Raw genomic sequence first — 27,583 nt, 5'->3', positions numbered from 1 at the left:
GAATCCAACATATAGTCTAGTATTCATTTATAGAAAAACCAGACTAAATCAGTGGCACCAATGGATCTATCCAAGCAGAAGATCTCATTCAAATATTGATATTTGTTTGCGTTGACAACCAAACACAATACAAAATCCAGTTTGTCTACAAATATGAATTGTTGATATATTAATAATATTAAATGTTGGATTCACGTCTCCATATCAACCAAAATCAAAGTTAAGGGATAGGAATAAATCAAATCTATGCTAACTTTAAATGCACTTTAAATAGACTTTGACTTTTTTTAGGTTGAAATGGAGACGTGAATCCAACATATTCCAAGTGTTGTGTTTATGTACTGACATGTATGTGTATGGTCCTTCTGTAGCTCAGTTGGTAGAGCATGGCGCTTGTAACGCCAGGGTAGTGGGTTCGATCCCCGGGACCACCCATACGTAGAATGTATGCACACATGACTGTAAGTCGCTTTGGATAAAAGCGTCTGCTAAATGGCATATATTATTATTATTATTATTATAACTGATAGATGCACACACACACACTACATGTTAATGTTTTTAAATGTATGTCAATTGTAAAGTTTTTTGTCTGTAATGTCTTTGCGTTATGTGTTGGACCCCAGTAAGACTAGCTGTTGCCATTGGCATTGGGTAATGAAGATTGTAATAAATGAATTAAAATCAAATATTAATGATGAATTTGAAGATTACATTTTAAATCAACCAAAGCTTGAAACCATAGGCCTATAAGGCTGCGTTTACACAGGCAGCCCAATTCTGATATTTTCCAATAATTGGTCTTTTGACCAATCACACCAATTTATGAACTATGTTTTGCATATTTTTAGTTGAACCCTGGGTTGAATTGAGACAATAGCTGTTTATGACTTTGCAAATGTTTAATAGGCCAAAATAGTACAATTGATGATATATGACTTATGAATATATAGTTACATTTCATTTGCTCTGTCAAACCTACCCTTTGGAATGACTTTGATAGCAACAGTGAATATATTTAGTGATATATCGGTACTAGTCAGTGACAAAATAAAAGATAAGCAGGGTTGGGCATGGTTAAAACCCTGGATGGGATAACAAATTAATAGTTGTAGATCAACTCTGCATTAATAGGTAGTGGATGTAACATTGAAGATCAGACGTTGTTTCAAAGGTACCAATTATACATATTTTATACACGGTTTGTCTATGTTGAATATTGGTTACTATGATGACATAATCCTGTGGTTGAAATTTCACCCTCAAAGCAAAAGTTTGGACTTTTTTCGAATCCAATGTACTTTCCATGTAGATTCCATGTCACAATACATTGAAAAATGACATTCAAACAATGTTGATTCAACCAGCTTGTGCCCGGTGGGTACAGTTGAAGTCGGAAGTTTACATACACTTAGGTTGGAGTCGTTAAAACTCGTTTTTCAACCACTCCACACATTTCTTGTTAACAAACTATAGTTGTGGCAAGTCGGTTAGGACCTCTACTTTGTGCATGACACAAGTAATATTTCCAACAATTGTTTACAGACAGATTATTTCACTTATTATTCACTGTATCACAATTTCAGTGGGTCAGAAATTTACATACACTAAGTTGACTGTGGCTTTAAACAGCTTGGAAAATTCGTGGCTTTAGAAGCTTCTGATGGGCTAATTGACATCATTTGAGTCAATTGGAGGTGTTTCAAGGCCTACCGTCAAACTCAGAGCCACTTTGCTTGACATCATGGGAAAATCAAAAGAACTCATCCAAGACCTCAGAAAAAAAACTGTAGTCTGGTTCATCCTTGGGAGCAATGAGCAATTTCCAAACGCCTGAAGGTACCACTTTCATCTGTACAAACAATAGTACGCAAGTATAAACACCATGGGACCACACAGCCGTCATACCACTTGGGAAGGAGATGCGTTCTGTCTCCTAGAAACGAATGTACTTTGGTGTGAAAAGCACAACTCAATCTCAGAACAACAGCAAAGTGAAGATGCTGGAGAAAACAGGTGCAAAAGTATCTATATCCACAGTAAAAATGAGTCCTATATCGGCATAACCTGAAAGGCCGCACAGCAAAGAAGAAGCCACTGCTCCAAATCCGGCATAAGAAAAGGCAGACTACGTTTTGCAACTGCACATGGGGACAAAGATCGTACCTTTTTGGAAAAATGTCCTCTCGTCTGATGAAACAAAAATATAACTTTTTGGCCATAATGACCATTGTTATGTTTGGAGGAAAAGGGGGAGGCTTGCAAGCCGAAGAACACCATCCCAACCATGACCCACTGGGAATGTGAAAAAAAAAGCTCAAATAAATCTATTATTCTGACATTTCACATTCTTAAAATAAAGGGGTGATCCTAACTGACCTTAGACAGGGAATTCTTACTAGGATTAAATGTCAGGAATTGTGAAAACTGAGTTTAGATGCATTTGGCTTAGGTGTATGTAAACTTCCAACTTAATAATAATAATAATAATATATGCCATTTAGCAGACGCTTTTATCCAAAGCGACTTACACTGTATCTATTAAATGTATGCATTTTCCATCCCTTTCAGGGCCATTTGCTCCCTTAACGCAATGTATATCCACATATCTACAGTATTAAAATCCATTCTCAATCGAAACACATTAAGATTCGTTAAGATTAAAATATTTGGTGTAGCAACCAGGCTACCGCTTGTGTGTAATGCAGTCTTTCTTTCCAGGATGGCCGTTTGGCCAGATTACATGCACCATGAGCAACCTGGTCCAGGGGATGTCAGTGTCAGCATCAGTCTTCACACTGGTGGCCATAGCTGTTGACAGGTAATCCACCACCACACCACTGCACTATCCTGTCACAGATTTGTTTGTGCTCTTGTCAACTCCATTGCTGTAATTGTCAAGCCAAACATTTCTCTCTGTGGCATTCAGTCTCTCTTCCTCCCTACCCCCTTCCTCTCTCTCTTGCTCTCTCTCTCTCCCTCTGTCTGTTTTTTTCCCTCCCTACCTCCCCCTTCTCTCAGGTTCACAGGTATTGTGTACCCCTTTAGACACCGAATGAGGCCTGTGACTGCTCTCGTCACCATCCTCTTCATCTGGGTGCTGGCGTTTGCTATTATCTGCCCCTCGGCTGCTACCCTGACCATCATTCACCTGGAAGACACCTACCTGGTCCTGGACAACCAGACATACCCTGTCTTCGTCTGCTTTGAGAAATGGCCCCAGCCTGAGATGCGTCGTGTCTACACCATGGTCATCTTCGTGCACGTGTACCTGGCCCCCCTGGGTGTTATCAGCATCATGTATGGCTGCATCGTTGCCAAGCTCTCTGTCAACCTGAGGCAGGTGAGGCTGGCAGAGGTTCGGAGGGCCCATTCCCAACGCAGGGTTAAAGTGATCAACATGCTGATCATGGTGGCAGTGCTCTTCATGGTGTCATGGCTGCCTCTGTGGACGCTGATGCTGCTAACTGACTACAGGGATCTGGACACGCAGCAGATTGACTTCCTCAGCAGCTACCTGTTCCCTGTGGCACACTGGCTGGCCTTCTTTAACAGTGGGATTAACCCCATCATCTATGGCTTCTTCAATGAAAACTTCCGCAGGGGGTTCCAGGCTGCAGTGGTCTGCAGGGCCTGTTCACAAAAAACAACAACAGGGGTGGTTAATACACGCTTCAACTTCCCGCCCCCTAACAGAGTATTTAACGAGAACCCTGAGTCCTCTGGTGGGAGGAAAGGCCACTGCTCTAAGGGCACTCCTAAGATTATCCCACATGGAACCAATGGAATCCTCCTGGATGATATTAACAGGAATGTTGGACTCAACAGGGTGATTGGAGCCTGGGTGGAGTGATTCTATTTAGGGCTGTGACGATTATAGATTCATTGTTGTGCAAATAGCCATGGTTATTGCAATAATTGAGCTTGTAATGCATCTTTACAAATTAGCTATGAGATACCTAATGAATACAACATAGCTTTGTTGACACACCCCTGTCTCAAAAACGAATCGTTTTGACTGCTAGGAATTTTTGGAAATGAAGCTTCTATTAACTATTAACCATGCTGTTCTGCTTGCAAAATGATAACCAACGTTACCCACCCATGTTGTAGGTATGGTTCCCTTGCGCACACTGAATAAATGTAATTCAACCACTGAAAACATTCCCATTTGCTGGCCAACAGATTTCATTCAATAGGGTTTTCAGTACATTTATCTAAAGCCATCCCTTTGAATACAGTGTACCTTTAATTAAAATGTTCTCAACAAACTCACTACAATATGTATCAAGAGAATGGGTTCAGAATAGGGATCAATCGAAGCAAGCCATGGAAATACACACATATTCATCACCAATTGGTAGATTTTAAAATACTCTGATTTTATAGATTATTTAGGCTTAGGAAAGTATTTATAAATCATACATAAACAGGGTTGGAGAGCCTTCATACACAAAATATATTGGTGAATCAAAATTACAGTGGTTTGATTTATCCTGAAAGTTGCCATATTCAATAGATCAACCCATTAGATATTGGAAGGTGAGAAAGATGTACAATAGAAGTTGAACAGTAGTCCAATAAACCCACGGACTGTGATGACACCGGTCCAGTCGCCATGAACGGTGCGCCAGGCTCCAGGTTTAAACTGCTATGTATGGTCTGCTTCCCATAATGATTTTAAAAAGGCTACGTGTCCCAAATGATTGCACAACTTGTAATACGCTAATACTGTATGTCCACTATTAATAGCGACCCTCCGAAAACATCCACATGGACGTGACAGAGGAAAGAAAGGGAGGCCTAGACGATGTAATGGAATAATGCAAAATGTAGACTACAAATTTAAGGAAATGAACAGTCCCTGCACTAAAGTGACAGTTATTATGTACAGGGCCTTCAGAAAGTATTCATACCACTTGACATATTCCACATTTTGTGTTACAGCCTGAATTAAATATATTGTTTTAAAAACAATCCCACATAATGACAAAGTGAAAAGATGTTTTTAGACATTTTTGCTAATTTATTGAAAATGAAACACATATCTTATTTACATACAGTACCGGTCAAAAGTTTTGACACACCAACTCATTCCATGGATTTTCTTTATTTGGACTATTTTCTACATTGTAGAATAATAGCGAAGACATCAAAACTATTAAATAAAACATATGGAATATATGTACTTTAAAGTAGCCACCCTTGACTTGATGACAGCTTTGCACACTCTTGGCATTCTCTCAACCAGCTTCATGAGGTAGTCACCTGGAATGCATTTCAATTAACAGGTGTGACTTGTTAAAAGTTCATTTGTAGAATTTCTTTATTTCTTAATGTGTTTGAGCCAATCAGTTGTGTTGTGACAAGGTAGGGTTGGTATACAGAAGATAGCCCTATGTGGTAAAAGACCAAGTCCATATTATCACAAGAACAGCTCAAATAAGCAAAGAGAAACAACAGTTAATCATTACTCTAAGACATGAAGGTTAGTCAATCCGGAAAATTTCAAGAACTTTGAAAGTGTGTAGATGTGCAGTCGCAAAAACCATCAAGCGCTATGATGAAACTGGCTCTCATGAGGACCGACACAGGAAAGGAAGACCCAGAGTTACCTCTGATGGAGAGTTCATTACAGATACCAGCCTCAGAAATTGCAGCGCCAAATTAAATGCTTCACACAGTTCAAGTAACAGACACATCTCAACATCAACTGTTCAGAGAAGACTGTGTGAATCAGGCCTTCATGGTCAAATTGCTGCAAAGTAACCACTACTAAAGGACACAAATAATAAGAAGAGACGTGCTTGGGTCAAGCACTGTCTGTGATTAATTTATAATTCAAAGCACACTTAACCCTCATGGCTACAACAGCATTCTGCAGAAATACGCCATCCCATCTGGTTTGCGCTTATTGGGACTATCATTTGTTTTCAACAGGACCCTACCCAACACACTTCTTGGCTGTGGAAGGGCTATTTGTCCAAGAATGAGAGTGGATGGAGTGCTGCATCAGATGACCTGATCTGCACAATCACTCGACCTCAACCCAATCTTTATTTATATATATATATATTATAAGTCAGTTAAGAACAAATTCTGATTTTTAGTGATGGCCTAGGAACAGTGGGTTAACTGCCTTGTTCAGGGGCAGAACAACAGATTTTTACCTTGTCAGCTTGGGGATTCGATCTTGCAACCTTTCGGTTACAAGTCCAACGCTCTAACCACTAGGCTACCTGCCGCCACATTAGATGGTTTGGGATGAGTTAGACTGCAGAATGAAGGAAAAATAGCCAACAAGTGCTCAGCATATGTGGGAACTCCTTCAAGACAGTTGGAAAAGCATTCCAGGTGAAGCTGGTTGAGAGAATGCAAAGAGTGTGCAAAGCTGTCAAAAAATATGGAGCTATCCAGACTCTGCCTAGATCTGGCCGTCCGACGAAACTGAGCAACCGGTTAAGAAGGACCTTGGTCAGGGAGGTGACCAAGAACCCAATGACCACTCTGACAGAACTACAGAGTTCCTTGTCTGAGATGGGAGAACATTCAAGAAGGACAACAGTCTCTAAAGCACTTCAACAATCTGGGCTTTATGGGGGAGTGGTCAGACGGAAGACACTCCTGAGAAAAAGGCACATGGTAGCACACCTGAGAGCTTAAGGTATGAGAAAAAAATTGGTACTATTTCGCTTGAATGCAAAGCACCTGTCTAACACTATCCCTACCGTGAAGCATGTGATGGCAGCATCATGCTATGGGGATGCTTTTCAGTGGTAAGGAGACTGGTAAGGATAGAGGGAACAATGAATGGAGCCAAATACAGGCAAATCCTTGATGAAAACCTGCTTCAGAGAGCAAATTACCTTTGACTGGGGGCGAAGATTTACGTTACAACAGGACAATAACCCCAAGCATACAACCAAAGCAACGCTGGAATGGCTTCAGAACAAGAATGTGAAAGTCCTTGAGCGACCCAGCCAAAGCCCAGACTTGAATCCCATTGAAAATCTGTGGAATGACTTAAAGACTGCTGTTCACCGCCTCTCCCCATCTAACGTAACAGAGGTTGAGAAAATCTGCAAAAAAAGAATGGGAGAAAATCCCCAAACCTAGATGTGCAAAGCTGATACAGAAATACCCAAAACTACGAAGTATGGACTCAGGGGTGTGAATACTTATGTAAATGAGATATTTCTGTATTTCATTCTCAATAAATTTGCCAACTTGTTTTCCCTTTTTTTTAAGTCAAAGGGTATGAACACTTTCTGAAGGCACTGTATGTGGGTATTATTGACGGTGGCTTCTGATAGCGGCTAATATTTTATATAATAGAAACGGTAAAAACATATATAATAGTCTAGGCACATAATTAAAACATTCTAGAGTGCATAAATCAACTCGATATGTTCGGCGCTACTGTCAGTACGCATCGATTTCCATATAGCCTCGGCTTGTGTTTCCAAATTTCACCCCTGCAAATGATGAAGCCATAGGCATATAATAAAATTGTGGAAAAACGACAGCTATTTATACTTCACGGTGGAAAAGGGTCCTGTATAACACCCCTCCTACTCCCTTGCTGCCTGGAGGTGAGCCCTCCCCTCATTTGTCGCCACACACCTCCATCAAAGCTCATTAAGAACAATCACGTGCACCTGAAAGAGGTGGGCCTACCCCTTTAAATGCCTCCCACCTGCAGTTATTAGCCCCCTTTCAACCAAACTAGCATGTGACAGATGCGGTCATTGACAGTGAGTATCATACGAATGTGGTGTGTGGCGGCCAAGTTGGAGTTATTTATTTTGTTAGGTTTCTGTTAATACATATTATATTTCTCCCTACAGCATGGGTGCTAATTCGTTTGTGCTTGTTGTATCTTTGAGCCTTTCAGTTTGGTGACATGAGTATAAGTCTTTGCTCTTTATTGCCCAAGTTAATGGCATAATGTAAAAACAATGTCTTGTTTCTATTCACCCTAGTGAAAAAATCTTCATCCCTTACCTACATCACCATCTATCACATCTGTTAACTGTAACACCGTCTGAAGCCTACAAAGACCAATGATACAAATCTATTCAATAAAAGATCCATTGGCTACCCTCTCTTTGTGTTCGTTCAGACCTACCTACTGCGTTACCTCCCACCCATCCTACCCTCTCTTTGTGTTCGTTCAGACCTACCTACTGCGTTACCTCCCACCCATCCTACCCTCTCTTTGTGTTCGTTCAGACCTACCTACTGCGTTACCTCCCACCCATCCTACCCTCTCTTTGTGTTCGTTCAGACCTACCTACTGCGTTACCTCCCACCCATCCTACCCTCGCTTTGTGTTCGTCCAGACCTACCTACTGCGTTACCTCCCACCCATCCTACCCAGTTTCTTTGAGCTATTTTACAGGGCTGAAATAGCTGTCATATTGACATGCTTTTCAGTTTGCTGAAAGATTTAATCTGATTACAAAAAAAGGTAACTAATCAGTTATGTTACTAGCATAGTTGTAATTGGATTTCATTAGAAAAACTAGTTAACTACTTGGATTACTTTTAAATGTCTTCTCAATTACATTTGAAGAAAGCCACAACTTATGTTTTTTCCACCTGAGTGAATCTGGGACCACTATGATAATGTTTTTGATGGCTCCTTTCGGTCTTCCAATGTCTAAGGGGAACTAATAAAACATGTAATTAGAAGTAATCTGATTACATTAGAGTTTGGTTAATCCCAAAGTTACGTTACTATTTTGGACTGGTAACTGATTACATTTAGTAAGTAACCTACCCAACCCTGGTCTTAACGATACCGCTAATCAATTTATAAATTAGTGCATAGAGATTGGTGTTTTTCTACTCGGAACCAATGGGTTGCTCCACCATATTCAGTTTCCTCGCATGTAAAGTTAATGGAATTACGAGTGCATTAAGTCAAGGTCGGAATAAGGCGTTTCTGTAAATACACCTCTGCCACACCTCCATTTCTATGATCTCCACCCCAAACAAATAGCTGGCTGGCACATGCTTTACCTCATGCTTATATTCAAGGTCAGAATAAAGTCAAATTTACACGTGGGTAACTCGGGTCTGATTCCCCCCCCCCCCATCAGATTCCAACAGACTCGTTTTGCATTGATATCATAATCTATTCCTTGTTAGAGGTTCCCCTTTGAAGTAATCTTTTGTTGATTAATTTTAGGCTGATAAGATACAATCCCGTCACCACCAATATCAATACAAGCACATGCACGTGTGCATATACACATCAAACAGCCCTGAAGCCATTATATGCAAATGCATTTGGGTGTATGGGTCCTCTGGGCCTGTGAAATGACATTTAAACATGGGTATTTCTGGAAGACAGGAATACACATGCTGAGACATCAGTCATTGAATATTTCTTCTTTGGGTGCAGTTAGAAGTACGAGATACCATAACCACTCACAGGGATGGCTAACACTTAAAGTGCATTCGGTCTGTACAGATTTATGTAAAACGGCTTTTAGTTTCTTTGCACTTCACTTAGGGGTTGATTAAAATCTATGCCTTTTTTCTGTGTTTTGATTTAAGCAGTTGTTAGTATTTGTAACTGGCTTTGCAGTTGTGGCTCCATTGCACACATTGAATACATTTAATTAAACTGCTGAAAACCCTCCCACTTGATGGCCAACACAATTTATTGTGGAGTATTCATTTAATATGGTTTTCAGTACATTTATGTAAAGCCATACCTTTAAAACGAGATAAATCTGCCATAATCCTCACTAATCATGGAACGATAATGACAGCTGTCCAGTTGTGTGAACCGTGCGCCATGCTCCAGACCAGGCTCCAGGTTTAAACAGCTATGTGGAGACTGCGTTCCAAATTGATTCGAAAAGGCTACATATCCTAAATTATTATACAATATTAGCCAAATATCATCCACTATTGCTAGCAGCCCACAGAAACCACCACAAAGACATTGTAGCGGTCCTATGTGTAGCTGGTGTAAGGAGTCAGGCGCAGGACAGCAGATATGAGTACTTAAAGTACTTTACTCAAAAATTCAAAATATACAAAGTAACAATGATAGCCCACAAACACGGACCAAATACAATAAACATTCACTCACAAACACAACATGGGGAACAGAGGGTTAAATAATAAACAAGTAATTGGTTGAGTGAACCTAGGTGTGATAAGACAAAGACAGAACAAATGGAAAATGAAAAGTGGATCGGCGGTGGCTAGAAAGCTGGTGACGTCGACTGCCGAATATCGCCCGAACAAGGAGAGGGACCGACTTCGGCGGAAGTCGTGACAGACATGACCTGAAAGAAAGGTAAATGGAATGGAATTATCCAAAATTTAGGCAATGAATTGAAGGAAACTAACACTAAAGTGACAGTATGTGGCCAAACAGTACGTGGACACCCCTTCAAATTAGTGTATTCGGCTATTTCAGCCACACCCGTTTCTGACAGGTGTATAAAATCGAGCACACAGCCATGCAATCTCCATAGACAAACAGTGGCAGTAGAATGGCCTTACTGAAAAGCTCAGTGACTTTAAACGTGGCACCGCCATAGGATGCCACCATTTCAACAAGTCAGTTTGTCAAATTTCTGCCCTGCTAGCGCTAGCTCGGTCAACTATAAGTGCTGTTATTGTGAAGTGGAAATGTCTAGGAGCAACAACGGCTCAGTTGCTAAGTGGGAGGCCACACAAGCGCACAGAATGGTACCGTCGAGTGCTGAGGCATGTAGCAAGTAAAAATCATCTCTCCTCGGTTGCAACACTCACAACCATGTTCGAAACTGCCTCTGGAAGCAATGTCAGCACAAAAAAATTAAATGGGTTTCCATGGCCGAGCAGCCGCACACAATCCTAAGATCACCATGCGTATTGCCAAGAATCAGCTGGAGTGGTGTAAAGCTCGCCAACATTGGACTCTGGAGCAGTGGAAATGTGTTCTCTTCATTATCTGACAGTCTGATGGACAATTCAAGGTTTGGCGGATGCCAGGAGAAGCGCTGCCTGCCCGAATGCATAGTGCCAACTGTAAAGTTTGGTGGAGGAGGAATAATAGTTTGGGGCTGTTTTTCATGGTTCAGGCTAGGCTCCTTACTTCCAGTGAAGGGAAATCTTAATGCTACAGCAAACAATTACATTCTATACAATTCTATGCTTCCAAATTTGTAGAAACAGTTTGGGGAACGTCCTTTCCTGTTTCAGCATGACAATGCCCCCATGCACAGAACTAGGTCCATACAGAAATGGTTTGTCGAGATCGGTGTGGAAGAACTTGATTGGACTGCACAGAGCCCTCACCTCAACCCATTTGGAACGAATTGGAACGCCGACTGCAAGCCAGGCCTTATCGCCCGAAATGCAGCTGTAGGCAACATCTAAATGATTGCCTCCTGTATCCTATCAAAACTAATTTCCTGTTAGAAACTATCACTTATTTGAAGAATATAAAATCCTCCTGTAGCAGGATTATTTTATTCCTGCAACAAAACTGGTCAAATTAAGGTCCCACACCTCTACTGTGGCTGAAATAGTATTTGGACATTGCAATAAAGAGATCATCCATGCTGTTAATATAATACATGTCATGTCAGCGTCATGAATCGTTAAAATGTCGACAAAGGTTTTTAATGACTGTCACGCCCTGACCTTAGTTATCTTTGTTTTCTTTATTATTTGTTTAGGTCAGGTTGTGACAAGGGTGATTTGTTTAGTTTTTGTATGTCTAGGGGTTTTGCTAGTCTAGGTGTTTATATGTCTTTGGTTGCCTAGATTGGTTCTCAATCAGAGGCAGCTGTTTATTCGTTGTCTCTGATTGGGAACCATATTTAGGTAGCCACATTCCTTGGTTATTTTGTGGGTTGTTATTATATGTTTAGTTGCCTGTTCTGCACTAGCCATATTGCTTCACATTTTGTTTAGTTCTGTTCAGTGTTCTCTCTTTATTAAAGAGTTATGTTTTCTCATCACACCGCGCCTTGGTCTCCTCTTTATGACCACTATGACAATGATGTATAATATTAACAAGAATGATATCTTTCTTGGATTGAGGAAGGAAATAGGTACACTGCTGTTCAAAAGTTTGGGGTCACTTAGAATTGTCCTTGTTTCTGAAAGAAAAGCACGTTTTTTTGTCCTTTAAAATAACATCAAATTGATCAGAAATATAGTGTAGACATTGTTAATGTTGTAAATGACTATTGTAGCTGGAAACGGCTGATTTTTATGGAATATCTACATAGGCATACAGAGGCCCATTATCAGCAACCATAACTCTTGTGTTCCACGTTTTGTTAACTAATCCAAGTTTATCATTAAAAAAAATGCTAATTGATCATTAGAAAATTAGAATAAATGAAAAGATGCTGGAGGAGTGCTTGACGCCATCTGTCAAGCATGGTGGAGGCAATGTGATGGGGTGCTTTGGTGGTGGAAAAGTGGGAGTACAGGGTAAAAAGGATCTCGAAGAATGGAGGATATCACTCCATTTTGCAACGCCATACCATACCCTGTGGACGGTGCTTAATTGGAGCTAATTTCCTCCTACAACAGGACAATGACCTAAAGCACAGCTCCAAACTATGCAATAACTATTTAGGGAAGAAGCAGTCAGCTGGTATTCTGTCTATAACGGAGTGGCCAGCACAGTCACCAGATTTCAACCCTATTGAGCTGTTGTGGGAGCAGCTTGACCGCATTTGTGTGAGGTACTTCAGGAAGCATGGGGTGAAATCTCTTCAGATTACCTCAAGAAATTGACAACTAGAATGCCAAAGGTCTGCAAGGCTGTAATTGCTGCAAATGGAAGATTATTTGACAAAGCGAAGTTTGAAGGACAAACTGATTATTAAAATAAAAAATCCTTATTTATAACCTTGCCAACATCTTGACTATATTTCCTATTCATTTCGCAACTCAATTCATGTATGTTTTCATGGAAAACAAGGACATTTCTAGGTGTTCCCAAACTTTTCAACAGTATTGTATATGATGCTGTAAGGTGTTGTCCTATTAACTCTGGGGTTGAGGAGATCACAATGCCCAATATGTTGAACACACATTTAATCAACAAGGGCTCAGGCTATAGACATTTAATGAAAGTAATATAGGGCCCGCTGTCACCCAGGTCTAGGCTAACTGGGATAAACCAACCAACCATTCAGCTGGAAATGTTAGTGAAATGGGTCAGTTTATTTATTCAGTTCACCCAGAGCATTGGATAGTTTTTAAACCCTAAACTCCAATTTATCCCTAACACCCCATCTAAATCCTAACCCCATACATCCGGCCCCTAGGCTATAAACCCCTATGAAGAAAATAACATCCTGTATGGGTTCATACATAAAAAATAGGCATTTTACAAGTCTAGTTTACAACAAGATTGCACTAGAAAATTGTGTTGATTAAAAAAAAACTGAATTGGCCTGTGTTGGTGACCAGGGTGCAGCTTTGTGTCACGACCTCCAGTGTGCTAAGTTTGTAAGCTTTTCTATGGGATGTTGGCCTGGCGCCCGGGTATGTTAGCGAATCACTGATCTAGAATAAAGACATTGTGGAGAGGCAGCACCGTGTGTATAAACCCGCCCTCAAAAAAAAGAAAGATTGCGTTTCCCCAAATCCTCTCTGTCTACCCGCTTTTCCTTTCTTTTCTTTCCTTTTAATTTTCCAAAACTCTGCTTTTATTAACTTCAAAATATGACTTTTATGCCGAGCTATTTGTTACTGCTATCAGGTCTCCGCGTTTTACTTACGGTTGATTTGGATGTGGAAACAAGTAACTTCATTGACCTAAGCGCCCCAGAAGTAATCGACTACAAAGATCCCTGCAAAGCTGGTAATGTTACTATGTTTCATATTATATGGGATATTTAATTATAGTTTGCTTTATCTGGATTCCCTTTATAGATAAGACTGCACACTGGGCAAGACCGAAGTGATGGTTGATTTAAAGGGACAGGCAATGAGTTGAACTTGTTTTCACAAGCGCGCCGCTCGAAGGTGAAGCATATCACTTACGTAGTATAGCAACAGCGTGTAAAGTTACCGAAATCAATTATGGTAGAAATGATAATAAACTCGAGGCCAAGGCCAACCATATCGTGCATGGTGCGCCGGGCATTGTTCCACAGTGGTGTGTTAGGGGTATTGTATGGAACACACAGACAGCTGTCAAATCCAGACTGGGCTGAAAAGCCTTTGTCCATTAATCAATCAAGCATCACTTTGAGCTTGCTTCAATACAATTCAATGTTCTCTGTTATGTGAAGATCATTTATCCTGTTTTACCTTCTGTAGTGTATGTAGGAGGCTGGAATAGAGCTATGGAAGACTTGAATAGAATGGCCATGGAACATGTCAAGAGGGGGCATGATGAAAAAGATTCAAAACAGAGGATATGGCCTCTTGATGAATCTAGGTGTGCTAAATAACATTGGGCACAAAATGTGGTCCTAAAACCTGTGTGTGTATGTATATATATATATATATATATATATAAGACATAACATTGTACTTAAGCGAGCCTGGAATAGCTATGAAACAGTTTTAAAGAACTGGGTGCAAGAGATGATAGAGTCAAAACAAGGGACAAAGCCTTAAAGGGATATTTCACCTATGACTCTGGGTTCGTTTTGATTGTGTCCAAGGCACCTCTAGGTCAGTGAGATCTGTTTCACACATATTGACCACCGAGAAGTCATGTCTGGGTTTTGCGCACCGAATTATACACCCGATGTGGATGAGATCTGAACATTAACGTAGTCCCGCTTTGTGGCATTTCACAAAGTCTCTATGTTATGATTATCGTTCTATACATTTGTGTTTGTGTATACTTTATATTACATTTACATTACATTTACATTTAAGTCATTTAGCAGACGCTCTTATCCAGAGCGACTTACAAATTGGTGCATTCACCTTATGACATCCAGTGGAACAGTCACTTTACAATAGTGCATCTAAATCTTAAAGGGGGGATGAGAGGGATTACTTATCCTATCCTAGGTATTCCTTAAAGAGGTGGGGTTTCAGGTGTCTCCGGAAGGTGGTGATTGACTCCGCTGTCCTTGCGTCGTGAGGGAGTTTGTTCCACCATTGGGGGCCAGAGCAGCGAACAGTTTTGACTGGGCTGAGCGGGAGCTGTACTTCCTCAGTGGTAGGGAGGCGAGCAGGCCAGAGGTGGATGAACGCAGTGCCCTTGTTTGGGTGTAGGGCCTGATCAGAGCCTGGAGGTACTGAGGTGCCGTTCCCCTCACAGCTCCGTAGGCAAGCACCATGGTCTTGTAGCGGATGCGAGCTTCAACTGGAAGCCAGTGGAGAGAGCGGAGGAGCGGGGTGACGTGAGAGAACTTGGGAAGGTTGAACACCAGACGGGCTGCGGCGTTCTGGATGAGTTGTAGGGGTTTAATGGCACAGGCAGGGAGCCCAGCCAACAGCGAGTTGCAGTAATCCAGACGGGAGATGACAAGTGCCTGGATTAGGACCTGCGCCGCTTCCTGTGTGAGGCAGGGTCGTACTCTGCGGATGTTGTAGAGCATGAACCTACAGGAACGGGCCACCGCCTTGATGTTAGTTGAGAACGACAGGGTGTTGTCCAGGATCACGCCAAGGTTCTTAGCGCTCTGGGAGGAGGACACAATGGAGTTGTCAACCGTGATGGCGAGATCATGGAACGGGCAGTCCTTCCCCGGGAGGAAGAGCAGCTCCGTCTTGCCGAGGTTCAGCTTGAGGTGGTGATCCGTCATCCACACTGATATGTCTGCCAGACATGCAGAGATGTGATTCCCCACCTGGTCATCAGAAGGGGGAAAGGAGAAGATTAATTGTGTGTCGTCTGCATAGCAATGATAGGAGAGACCATGTGAGGTTATGACAGAGCCAAGTGACTTGGTGTATAGCGAGAATAGGAGAGGGCCTATTATATGGTTGTCCTTGTTCTATAGAGCCATTGGACATTTCCAGCGATGTTCCTATCGGCATATTTATTGTTAGATGTACAAGGTGCCACATTTTCTCTCAGCCTCTGAAAGCCTACAGCTCAGCGTGGGCTGGTGCTTCCTGCTCTGGCCCTGTCATGCATCGTGCATTTGCTACGAATGCAGGAACTTGTGGTACACTATAAGCAGACTAATACATAGGAAGTCGAAACTTCCTGATCCTACCGGTGAAATTAAAATGTGCTCGTTCTAGCTTGTGTTGAGCACTTTTTAAAATGTTTATGACAAAGTCTTGATGTTTTTAATATAGAGCTAAGGTGAAATGTCCATTTAATTGAATCCAACACACAGGACTCTAGGGTATGTAACAAGGTACTTCATTTTGTAAAAGGGTCTGCTCAGCCAAAAGACTGTTATCCACAATGCTATATGTATCTGTGACCACCTGGGTTTGAACTAAGGTTGAATATTTTCCCGGTATTTTACAAATGTTCCATCCCGAAAATGAATCACTAACACGGTATTTCCCGCCAAAACCGGAAGTGTCATTCAAAAGCATTTAAAGGATATAAATAACCCTGTGTCTGGATTTGAATAGAGTTTTAATCAAAAATTCAAGCACGAAAATAAAATACAATGATGTGCTTTCTTGGGTAAATAAATTAAACAAGCTCCAGTAGACTAATCTTTTTGAGTGTGAACTGTACTACTGTACTGTATTGTATTATACTGTATTATATGGGCTGGAATTAGGCACCTTGTTCAAACCATGATAAAGCAGAGAGAACATTCTGGTGCAGCACCATGTGTCCTACAAAATATAGTGAATTTGGTTATCATTTTTAAGAATATTTCCCCTAATGCTATTAGCCTGCCTACCTCGTTCTGTAAGAACCGATGCTGATGATGAGAAGCAGGAACGGAGAGTGAACATTTAATCAAGCACAGACAAGGAACAGGACAGGAACAGCGTCAGAACAGGGGGAACAAAACAACATGACGACAATAATGCTGAAGCGGGGGACAACCTCAGGAACAGACAGATATAGGGGAGGAAATAAACACAGGTGAGTGAGTCCAGGTAAGTGTAATGGATCGCTGATGCGTGTGACGAGGGGAGCAGGTGTACGTAATGATGGTGGCAGAAGTGCGTTAAGCAGGGCAGCCTGGCACCCTTGAGCACCAAGGAGGGAGAGCGGAAGCAGGCGTGACAGTACAGTACCCCCACTAGGGGCGCCACCCGAGCCTGACGCCACCCGAGCCTGACGGGCGCCACTCGAGCCTGACGGGCCGGCCGAGGTATGGGCACTGAAACAGCCAGTCGGGGTGAGACAGCTTGATGAGCCCGCTGGGACGTGGGAGCCTGATGAGCCGACTGAGGCATAAAAACCTGGCGATCCGGCTGAGGCCTGACGTGGGATGGGCGCCTGCCGAGCCAACTGGGGCAAGGAAAAATCTATGAGCCGGCTATCTCGTCCCAACTGTAAAGTATGGTGGAGAGAGCATCATGGTTTGGGGCTGCTTTGCTGCCTCAGGGCCTGGACAGCATGCTATCATCGACGAAAAATGAATTCCCAAGTTTATCAAGACATTTTGCAGGATAATGTAAGACTATCTGTCCACCAATTGAAGCTCAACAGAAGTTGGGTGATGCAACAGGGCAACGACCCAAAACACAAAGTAAATCAACAACAGAATGGCTTGAATAGAAGAAAGTACGATTTCCGGAGTGGCCCAATCAGAGTTCTGACCTTAACCGGATTTAAAATGCTGTAGAGCGGTTCACTCCAGACATCCTAAGAATATTGCTGAACTGAAACAGTTTTGTAAAAATGAATGGTCCAAAATTCCTCCTGACCGTTGTGCAGGTCTGATCCGCAACTACAGAAAATGTTTGGTTGAATTTATTGCTGCCAAAGGAGGGTCAACCAGTTATTAAATCCAAGAGTTCACATACTTTTCTCACCCTACACTGTGAATATTTACACAGTGTGTTCAATAAAGACATGAAAACATATAATTGTTTGTGTGTTATTAGTTTAAGCAGACTGTGTTTGTCTATTGTTGTGACTTAGATGAAGATCAGATCAAATCTTATGACCAATTTATGCAGAAATCCAGGTATTTCCAAAGGGGTCACATACTTTTTCTTGCCACTGTATATATAGGGCTATAAATCAATCTTGAACAGGATGATCTATTTTGGAAGCAATTTGAATGGAATTGATGGAGAGACAGAGACTGCAAGAGTGTGCTCGCTCTTGCACTCTCTGCAGCTGCAATAAACATTTAAAAAATTAGGTGACCCTGAAAGCCAGATAGAGATGTGTAAATTAGACTCACATTCGGTCATTATACTACTGTAGCATAGGCTATGCTGCAGCAAATGTAGGTCCACCTGTCACAACAAAAAGTTACCATGATGAGATGATACTGATACATACTGAGATTGGCTGTCGGTCCACACCCTGAGCATTGAACATGCAGTGACTAGAGAGAAGGCCGTAGAGAATCCAGATTTAGACATTGCATATAATTTAAAAGTTCCATTTCACGTCATGTTCATATAAATCATTTATAATATTTAATGACAATTTATCGGTTTCTCACAGTTATTTATCCTGGGAAAAGGGAGTGGTTTTAGGTGGTACATTTAGGTAAATCTCAGTAACCGCTAACCTAGTTTGAACTCAGATCATCTGAGGTTGTATTAATTCCTCAGAAAATGTACACTCAGACAAGGTTACTCATCATGTGAGCGTGGTTCACTGAACCCCCTCCATCATACTTCAATGCCATTTGGCCTCTTCCTCCTCTTCACAATGACCCCATTAGCTAACAGACTAGACATCAATAGATCAAACTCGGGTCACAGCACCATTGTGAGCCACTCCAATGCTTTTTATTTGTATTTAATAATACATTGACGGTGCACTGAATAGGCTCCCTCTTCTTGGAGACCCAGTTTACAATTGTGTTCAACTATCTGGTTCCCCACATCTCTACTCCCCTCTTTTCTTCCCTTTCCTCTACCTCTTTTATATCACGTTACTCTCATCTTCTCCACCCTCCCAACCTTCCCCATATTTACTTTTCCCTCTCCAATCTTTATTTCCTCCTTTGTCCTGTTCCCTTCTTCCCTCTCCCCCCCTAATATCATCTCTGTCCTCTTCCTTCTATCCGTCTCTCCGTTGCCTGGAGACCCGAGGTCATTGAGGCCATGACAGAGTAGTCCTCGGTTGGAAGCCGGTGAAATCCCACTGGCTGCAAGGCATGTGCTGAGCACTGTAGGCCTAGGTCTGCAGTCATTTACAGTCACTCTTTGCATGAATGACTTCGCTTCAAAGGCAGGGACAACCAGGGCTTATTGCCAAAGTACTTAGTTAGGGTTACTTAGACCCAGGATTTGGTGGTTCCCTTCTCCATAATTTACTTTCCCTTGCCCCATGAAGTGGTGCATCATCACCCATTTACAGATGTAGGGTCTTAATTTGAGCCAGATTGTTACAGTAAGAAAATAATCCTGCAGCAACAGGAAATGTGAATTATTATGTGGATTATAATTATTGGACATTTTTGTAGGGGTTTATACACTTCTACAAACCCTTTAAAAATTGAAATCGCAAACTTCAAAAACCTTTTCAAACCTCAAATACACTGCACGTTTTACATTTCCAGCAACTCCTGTGTAGATTTGGCCTTGTATTTTAGGTTATTGTCCTGCTGAAAGGTGCATTTTCCCTCACAGTTTTGTTGGAAAGCAGACTAAACCAGGTCTTACTCTAGGATTTTGCCTGTAGCTGTATTTTGTTTCTTTTTATTAATAAAACATCTCTCTAGTCCTTGCCCATGACAAGCATACCCATAACATGATGCAGCCACCACCATGCTTGAAAATATGAAGAGTGGTACTCAGTGATCTTTTTTTCCGCCAAACATAATGCTTTGTATTCAAGACAAAAGTTAATTTTTTATCATATTTTTTGGCAGTATAATTTAAGTGCCTTGTTGCATGTTTTAGAATATTTTGATTCTGTACAGGCCTCCTTCTTTTCACTCTGTCATTTAGGTTAGTATTGTGGAGTGCTAATTTTCCATGGACCTTATTTGAACATGTCACAGTATGAGGATAGCCACAAGGGAAAAGGGGAAAAAAGGCAGAGTGTAGATCAATCCCACTAGTAGACTCATTCCCTCTGGACAGAAGTCAGCAAATTCCCAAGAGGCATCTACTTTAACATATTGCTTTGACTACTTAATTATAAATTCTGAGTATCATATCTGAAATTTGCCAATCTATATGTCATGCATCTCATACTTTGTGGCTCTAAAGGTTCGATTTGTCATGGCAGGTTGAATTGAACCTGTTTTTCTGATCAATTTCTCTCAACTCACTGTGCTAATTAAGCCTTCCGATTGTTATGCTTTGACAGGTTACTCTAACTGACAAGTAGCAGCCTGTCTGGGTATTCAAAGAGTATGGCCTCTCAGCTCTACATCTGCACACTGCTGCACACCATCATGCCGATCTATGTGGTAGTATGGGTATTGGAACATGACCATAAGGTTTGTGTGGGGTTGATTAGATTACTGTATGTAATGGGGAAAAAGGGTCCATTTCAGAAAGCACGTCTATTTCAACCCCTTTCTGTACACTGAACAAAAATATAAACACATTATGTAAAGTGTTTCATGAGCTGAAATGAAAAATCCCTGTAATGTTCCATACACACAAACAGCTTATTTCTCTCAGGTTTTGTACACAAATTTGTTCACATCCCCGTTAGTGAGTATTTCTCCTTTGCCAAGATAACCCATCCACCTGACAGGTGTGGCATATCAAGAAACTGATTGAACAGCATGATTACAGGTGCACCTTGTGCTGGGGACAATAAAAGGCCGCTTTAAAATGTGCAGTTTGGTCACACAACACAATTCCACAGATGTCTCAAGTTTTGAGGGAGTGCAATTGACATTCTGACTGCAGGAATGTCAACCAGAGCTGTTGCCAGATAATTAAAATTGTATTTCTCTACCAATGCCATTTCGGAGAATTTGGCAGTACGTCCAATCTGCCTCATATTCGCAGGCCACGTGTAACCACGCAAGGACCTCCACATTTAGCTTCTTCACCTGCGGGATCGCTGCTGAGCAGTATTTCTGTCTGTAATGAAGCCATTTTTGGGGGGAAAACTCATTCTGATTGTCTCATTCTCCCCAGTGGGTGGGCCTCGCTGCCAAGTGGGTGGGCCTATGCCCTCCAAGGCCGCACCGCTGCACCGCAGGCTGTACCGCTGGCTTTACCGCTGCCCAGTCATGTGAAATCCATAGATTAGGGTAACTTAATAAAATTGTTGAAATTGTTGCATGTTGCGTTTATATTTTTGTTCAGTATAATTGTGTTCTATTGGGCATCTCTGTTTAAGTATGAATGCACTGTATGTGCTCATACACGTGACAGTTAGTGGTTATGTGAGGGTTATTTTGCAGTGCATACTGTATGCAGGAGCTGTGTGAGATTGTCAACCAGTAGTCTAACAGAGCCCTGAGGGCCTCCCATTGGGGGAGAGGGAAGCACCAATCACACATCAGTTCACACACCATAGCCAGCAGGCAGGGTGTGGGCCTTACTGCATAGCTTCACACATGTCAAAAATGAGGGACCTAAGCATAACATACCCCAAAGCACTGCTTTACATGCTGTTGGTGATATACTGTCAGCTTAATTCAAATGCCTACCATGCTGAGTGGCTGTAGATACGTTTATGTTTTAAATATACCAGATTCCCACCTTTACTTCCAGTTTCTTCCAACTACTGTGTAGCTATATATTCAGGTATAAATAAAGGTTTACCAAAAACAGCAGTTGTCTCCCTTTCACTTTTTCCATCTCTGTCTTCTTGCCTGTCTAAATAAGTATCTCTCTAGTTTTGCAAACTTTTTTTGCCAACTGTGAATCGCATTAAAACAATGTTTCAGCTGCAGGATGAATTCTTGGTTGTGTCTGTGTGTCTGCTCTAGCTGCCTTCCTGGGAGACATTGCTTTGGATGAGGAAGACCTGCGTATGTTTAAGGTGGACCGCATTCTGGATGTTATTCAGAGGTCCATCCAGACCTTCAACGACACAGATGCAGGTACAGTACAGGAGCCATGTTGGACATGGAGGATTCACAAATGGGGTCAATTTAGGGTGTGTTCACATATGACTGCCATCTGAGTTGCTAAACTATGTATGAATTTTAAACGAGGGGTTACATTTGTTTTCCGAAGGTACTGAGTTCAAATTGACTGAATGACCTCAACCCTGCATGGGTTAAATATCTGTTTGCATGTGTTTGTTCCAGTGAATGGTTCGTTGTCCAGTAAGAGCAGTAGGAATGACATGTCTCCAGACAGCCATGGGCAGGGCTTTCGTCGCAGGAGGAGGGCTGCCACCTCCAGACCAGAGCGGGTGTGGCCAGAAGGGGTCATTCCATATGTAATCAGTGGGAATTTCAGTGGTGAGTTCTGACTAGGAGATAGAGAAAGACCTTAAATTGACTTGATTTTCAGATGCTTCATTGATTGTTAACATCTCTCCATCTGTCTGTACATATCTACAGTATAGCTACATACCATAACTTTGTAGCATTATAGAGAATAAATCATTATTTGGTTGCTTTTGATGTTCAATCATATAAGTTGTCTACTAATGTACGACATCAGTAATTCAATCCACTGAGATTCTCAGTGCAGTCCTTGATTAGGGCACTTGAAGGACCACCCTCCCTTTTAGGCAGCCAGCGAGCGATATTCCGTCAGGCCATGCGTCACTGGGAGAAGCACACGTGCGTGACCTTCATTGAGAGGACAACGGAGGAGAGCTACATAGTCTTCACCTACCGGCCGTGCGGGTGAGTGACAGGCTACTGTTGCAATAGGCTATAGACAGGTTAGCTGAGAAAGTCACCAATATGAAGCTCATTCTTCAATGCGGCAGAAGGTTGTGATTCTAGATGGCACCAATGACAAGAAACTGCGATGTGGGGAATTTTAAGTGACTCGTTTCAGCTAGTTTTATCTTGTTATTTTCACTGATCTAACATCGATGCTAATATGGCCTAAATTCGCTAGCTAGCTAACCAACAACTGTAACGATGTATTGAGAACCAGTTGAGAACAAGTTCTCATTTACAACTGCGACCTGGCCAAGATAAAGCAAAGCAGTTTGCCACATACAACAACACAGAGTTACACATGGAATAAACAAACATACAGTCAATAATACGTTAGAAAAAAAGTATATATATATTGTGTGCAAATGAGGTAAGATAAGGGAGTTAGGGCAAGAAATAGGCCATGGTGGCGAAGTAATTACAATATAGCAATTAAACACTGGAATGGTAGATATACTGGGGTGCAAAGGAGCAAGAGAAATTAATAAATACAGTATGGGGATGAGGTAGATGGTTGGGCTATTTACAGATGAGCTATGTACAAGTGCAGTGATCTGTGAGCTGCTCTGACAGCTGGTGCTTATTAAAGCTAGTGAGGGAGATATATGTCTCCAGATTCAGTGATTTTTGCAGTTCATTCCAGTCACTGGCAGCAGAGAACTGGAAGGAAAGGCAGCCGAAGGAGGAATTGGCTTTGGGGGTGACCAGTGAGATATAACTTCTGGAGCGCGTGCTATGGGTGGGTGCTGCTATGGTGACCAGTGAGCTGAGATAAGGCGGGGCTTTACCTAGCAAAGACTTGTAGATGACCTGTAGCCAGTGGGTTTGGCAACGAGTATGAAGCGAGGGCCAGCCACCAAGAGTGTACAGGTCACAGTGGTGGGTAGTATATGGGGCTTTGGTGACAAAACTGATGGCACTGTGATAGACTGCATCCAAATATAGTGTACATGTTGTCAACAACCTATGCCAACTCTGTCTGTTTTGTCTCATAGTTGCGCCCACGTCGGTTTACCCGTCTATTAGGATACCAAATCTTCTCTTGTCTCTCCAGGAAAGCTCAATGCACGCACCTACTACTTAGAAGTCCTTTATGCCCACCTGCTGGTAAATTACAGCTCTCTCCTGATTTTCATCAGTACAGCTCCATCCCACAGAACATTGCCAGATGTTTCTGGGTTGTGGCCTTCTAAGCTGTCCTTGACACAAAATATATGTTTTCCTATGCAAAAGAATGCACTTCAGGCAGGAATGCTTCACTGTCATTTTAGCCTATATCTTCAGCTCCTGTGGTTTCAAACCTGGTGATTATCTCCATGAGCAGCAACTACATGCCTCCACATTGACCTTAAACCTTTTCACAATGTCTGCCATTCAGACAAGGTTCATACTGCACACTGCAGGACTAATTGCTCTTCTCTCATATTTTTTAGCTTAAGACAGATTAGGACTGGCTCCAAATGCATAGTCTAGCAGTAACACTCTCATCCACATACAGATGCCGGTTCAAACTCTTCATCAGCCCTATGCATTTCTCATTCCGCTGCGCTTTCTCCCTGCTTCTCTGCTCCTGTCATTTCACAAATAAACACAGGGGATTTGATTCTAGACCATGTGTAAGTACACCGTTTTTTTGGCCAGGGCTGACTTGTAAAAGAGTTGTAAATCTCAATGTGCCCGCTCGTTAAATAAAGGATAACATTTTTTTTAAACAATGTGTGTGTTGCCTGCATGTGCTGTGCAATTATTTTCAACCTGTTACTGTATGTGTGTTTTTGAGTGTTTTTGCGCCTCCTATAGCCACGTTTCCCCTCTTGCTCCAAAACTAGATGAGATTGTCACAAATTGCATGTGACAAAAAAGAAAACCTGGAAAATTGCCTCAGAGCAAAGTCTTTGGTCTGTTTCTAAATCTGGGCTTGGTTTTCATGTGTAACTGACCATAGAGCTAGAGCTGTATTGTATTTCTCCAGTTGCAGAGTTTGAACATACTGGGTTATTGAAGTGTGCGGGGTAAACGGTCAAATCCATTTTCATTCAGGGTTCAAATTAGAGTCAAATAATGAACTGAAAAAAAATCAATGAGTACAAATCAATGGGTAGTTTTTCAAGTCAATACATGTAATAAGGTAGTATATGTGCTGAATTGACTGAAGTAAATGTTGATCAAGCACAATCTGTGGGAAAAGGCCCACTGTCTCCCAAGCGCATATCCCCCTGAAAGACTGTGTCTCCCTCTGCAGGTGTTGCTCCTATGTGGGCAGGAGGGGCGGAGGTCCCCAGGCCATCTCCATAGGAAAGAACTGTGACAAGTTTGGGATCGTTGTGCATGAACTGGGCCACGTGATCGGCTTCTGGCACGAGCATACACGGCCCGACCGCGATGAGCATGTCAGTATTATCAGAGATAACATCCAGGCAGGTAAGTCTCTCTCTTTCTCTCTGTCTGTCTGCCTGCCTGTTTAGTCAAATTATTGAATAATACCTGATTTTAGTCTGACAGGTCAAATCTTGATTCTTCCCATTTGTCCCAGGTCAAGAGTATAACTTCCTGAAGATGGAGCCAGGGGAGGTGGACTCTCTTGGGGAAGTGTACGACTTTGACAGCATCATGCATTACGCACGGAATACCTTTTCAAGGTTCGTACAAAGCAACTGATTAATTATAGGCTCTGTTTGGTTCATTAGGTACTGTCGGGTTGGACATTCTACTCCTTAGGATCAATAAGTAACGTATTCTGACCTTCAGTTGAGTATTATTCACACAAGTACTTTACTTTTCCCCTGATATATTCTAGTCAGGTCAAATATACATTTTATGCAGTAATGCATCTCCAAAGTATCTGCATATTAGTGGTCTGGTATACAATAAATTAATAGTGCCATTTAAAAAAAAAAATCCCCCATATCCCCCCCCCCCGTGCATGATAAATCCTCTTATTAGTATACGTGTTAGAATAACAATGTCACTGTCAGGAACTGGTTGTCTTCCAGCAAAACTAACACTTAGCACATAGTTCTCCTGCAAATAACCACTGGAAGCCATGGCGATTGGGTCCTGATTGGAATGATTTCACAGAAGACAGACATCTTTTCATTTCAGTCTCGTGCATGTTGTTACCCTGTTGCTTTTTCTGTGTTTTACTTTTTTTACCTCCACCAACACTTTGCAGGCCAGGGTCGTGGAGGCGGGCCAGGGTAAATATAGGGCTGCCAGTTGGGTCTTTGTATGTGACAATCTGGGCTGGAGTGGCCTTGTTCTCTTGCATTCAGGGCTGGGTTCCACAGAGCCCTTTGGCACAGCCTAAAGCCCTCATTCAGAACACTCTGTTTGCACATGCCTGCCATTCAAGGGTGCATCGCCATGGGAACCTGGTGATGGTGAGCTCCCTAACTGGCTACTGAGGGACAGAAAGGGAGTTCAATAAAGTAGTAAAGTGTCAAACAGGAACCCCATGTGAAAATATCTTATTATGGCTTGCGCCTCAGCTGTCCCAACTCATGACTGCTTTTCCAGTGAAAATTTAGTTTATGAAAGTTCAATCAGGAAGGCTGGTCTGAATGATCATTTAACTTTATCCAGTAAGCACAACATAATTAACTTTGTTTCCTATTCTACGGGCGTAGTGGGAATGAATACAAACGTATCATCATCAGCATAGCGTCTTGTTTCTTCTCCCCTTTCCTAATAGCCATGTACGGAATGTGATTCACCTATTTACCTTAGCCTACAGATGTAGGATATTAATTTGAGCCAGTTTGCTACAGCAGGAAATCCTGCAGCAACAGGAAATGTGAATTATTATGTGGATGTTAATCCACAGTATTGTTGAAAACTTGTTTCTGATTGGATAGAAGGGCATTCTAGAATGGACATTAAAACCAAATAATGGGACAAGTTGGAAAATATTTTGGGACAGTCGGAAAAGATATCGGGACTCCTCGTAATCATGATGTAATATGTGCTTACACATGCAGACTGTACTTACAGAATTCTAAATCAACAACCAAAGAAACTGAAATAAGATACAATGTAAATGCAGGTCCAACGAGGAACATTTTTTGCTAGGTAGCATTGATTTGCTTTTGCAGAGACATATTTTTTTTGGAGCATCTGATGACCTAACGAGGTGAGTGATGAACCTGCTGTCGCTATGCTGTCAAATCCTCACACGTTTCTAGTTTGCAATGCTGTCTCCTCGTTATTAACAGTCATTGTTGACGAGTATCCTGATGAGAAGGCAAACTTTTCTAGCTAATCGGGCATCATCAGCTAATCGTTATGGATGTATCAAAATGAATGTCGATAGAAAACGGTTTAAACAAACACAAATGCAGCTACTTTATTGTTATACTGGGTGAAGAGGTTGTGACCGTGTTAGCCATAGTTAGTTGGCTAGCTAGCAAGCAAAGGATAAGAGCATTGCCACCAGCATGGCAATGGAACATAATGAATGAACAACTGGGTCGCGTCAATTAATATCGAACTAATCGAATGAAAGATGAGAAAGCTTATAAAAATGAAAATATCATGAACAACAAAAAATTATGCCGGTAAATGTGTGCTTTAGTATTATTTTATCTGGTATAAGCATGATAAACACCTTCATTCTGTACATTACCTTGGAAAAGTGAACTCCACAAAGGATGCTGCATCGTTTATTTTTTCCAAGGTATGTATAGAATGGAGGCGTTTATCCCGCGTAT

General features: G+C 41.7%; 2 protein-coding genes across 4 annotated transcripts in view; both read left to right on the top strand.

Annotated features, from left to right (window-relative positions):
• Positions 1-3,853, top strand: part of LOC123999825 (neuropeptide FF receptor 1-like) — a 12,007-nt gene extending 8,154 nt beyond the window's left edge. The window contains exons 2-3 of the mRNA XM_046305841.1: positions 2,722-2,821; positions 3,022-3,853. Coding sequence (XP_046161797.1) covers positions 2,722-2,821; positions 3,022-3,853 — 932 coding nt within the window. The remainder of the gene's footprint in view (positions 1-2,721; positions 2,822-3,021) is intronic.
• A 9,715-nt stretch (positions 3,854-13,568) lies between these two features.
• The window catches only part of LOC123999447 (bone morphogenetic protein 1-like), a 48,198-nt gene continuing 34,183 nt past the window's right edge, over positions 13,569-27,583 (top strand). For 2 of the 3 annotated variants that reach the window (XM_046305259.1, XM_046305258.1), the window contains exons 1-6: positions 13,570-13,840; positions 21,963-22,076; positions 22,287-22,442; positions 22,718-22,835; positions 25,120-25,298; positions 25,411-25,516. In XM_046305259.1, the coding sequence (XP_046161215.1) occupies positions 13,702-13,840; positions 21,963-22,076; positions 22,287-22,442; positions 22,718-22,835; positions 25,120-25,298; positions 25,411-25,516 (812 nt within the window). In that variant the 5' untranslated portion in view covers positions 13,570-13,701. Of the gene's footprint in view, positions 13,841-21,962; positions 22,077-22,286; positions 22,443-22,717; positions 22,836-25,119; positions 25,299-25,410; positions 25,517-27,583 lie in introns of all 3 variants that reach the window. The other variant, XM_046305260.1, reaches the window with a different exon arrangement.

This window comes from Oncorhynchus gorbuscha, linkage group LG16 (genome assembly GCF_021184085.1).
Source record: "Oncorhynchus gorbuscha isolate QuinsamMale2020 ecotype Even-year linkage group LG16, OgorEven_v1.0, whole genome shotgun sequence".
Classification (NCBI taxonomy): Eukaryota; Metazoa; Chordata; class Actinopteri; order Salmoniformes; family Salmonidae; genus Oncorhynchus; species Oncorhynchus gorbuscha.
The sequence above is the reverse complement of the archived record's forward strand: the minus strand, read 5'-3'. Positions and strand labels throughout refer to the sequence as shown.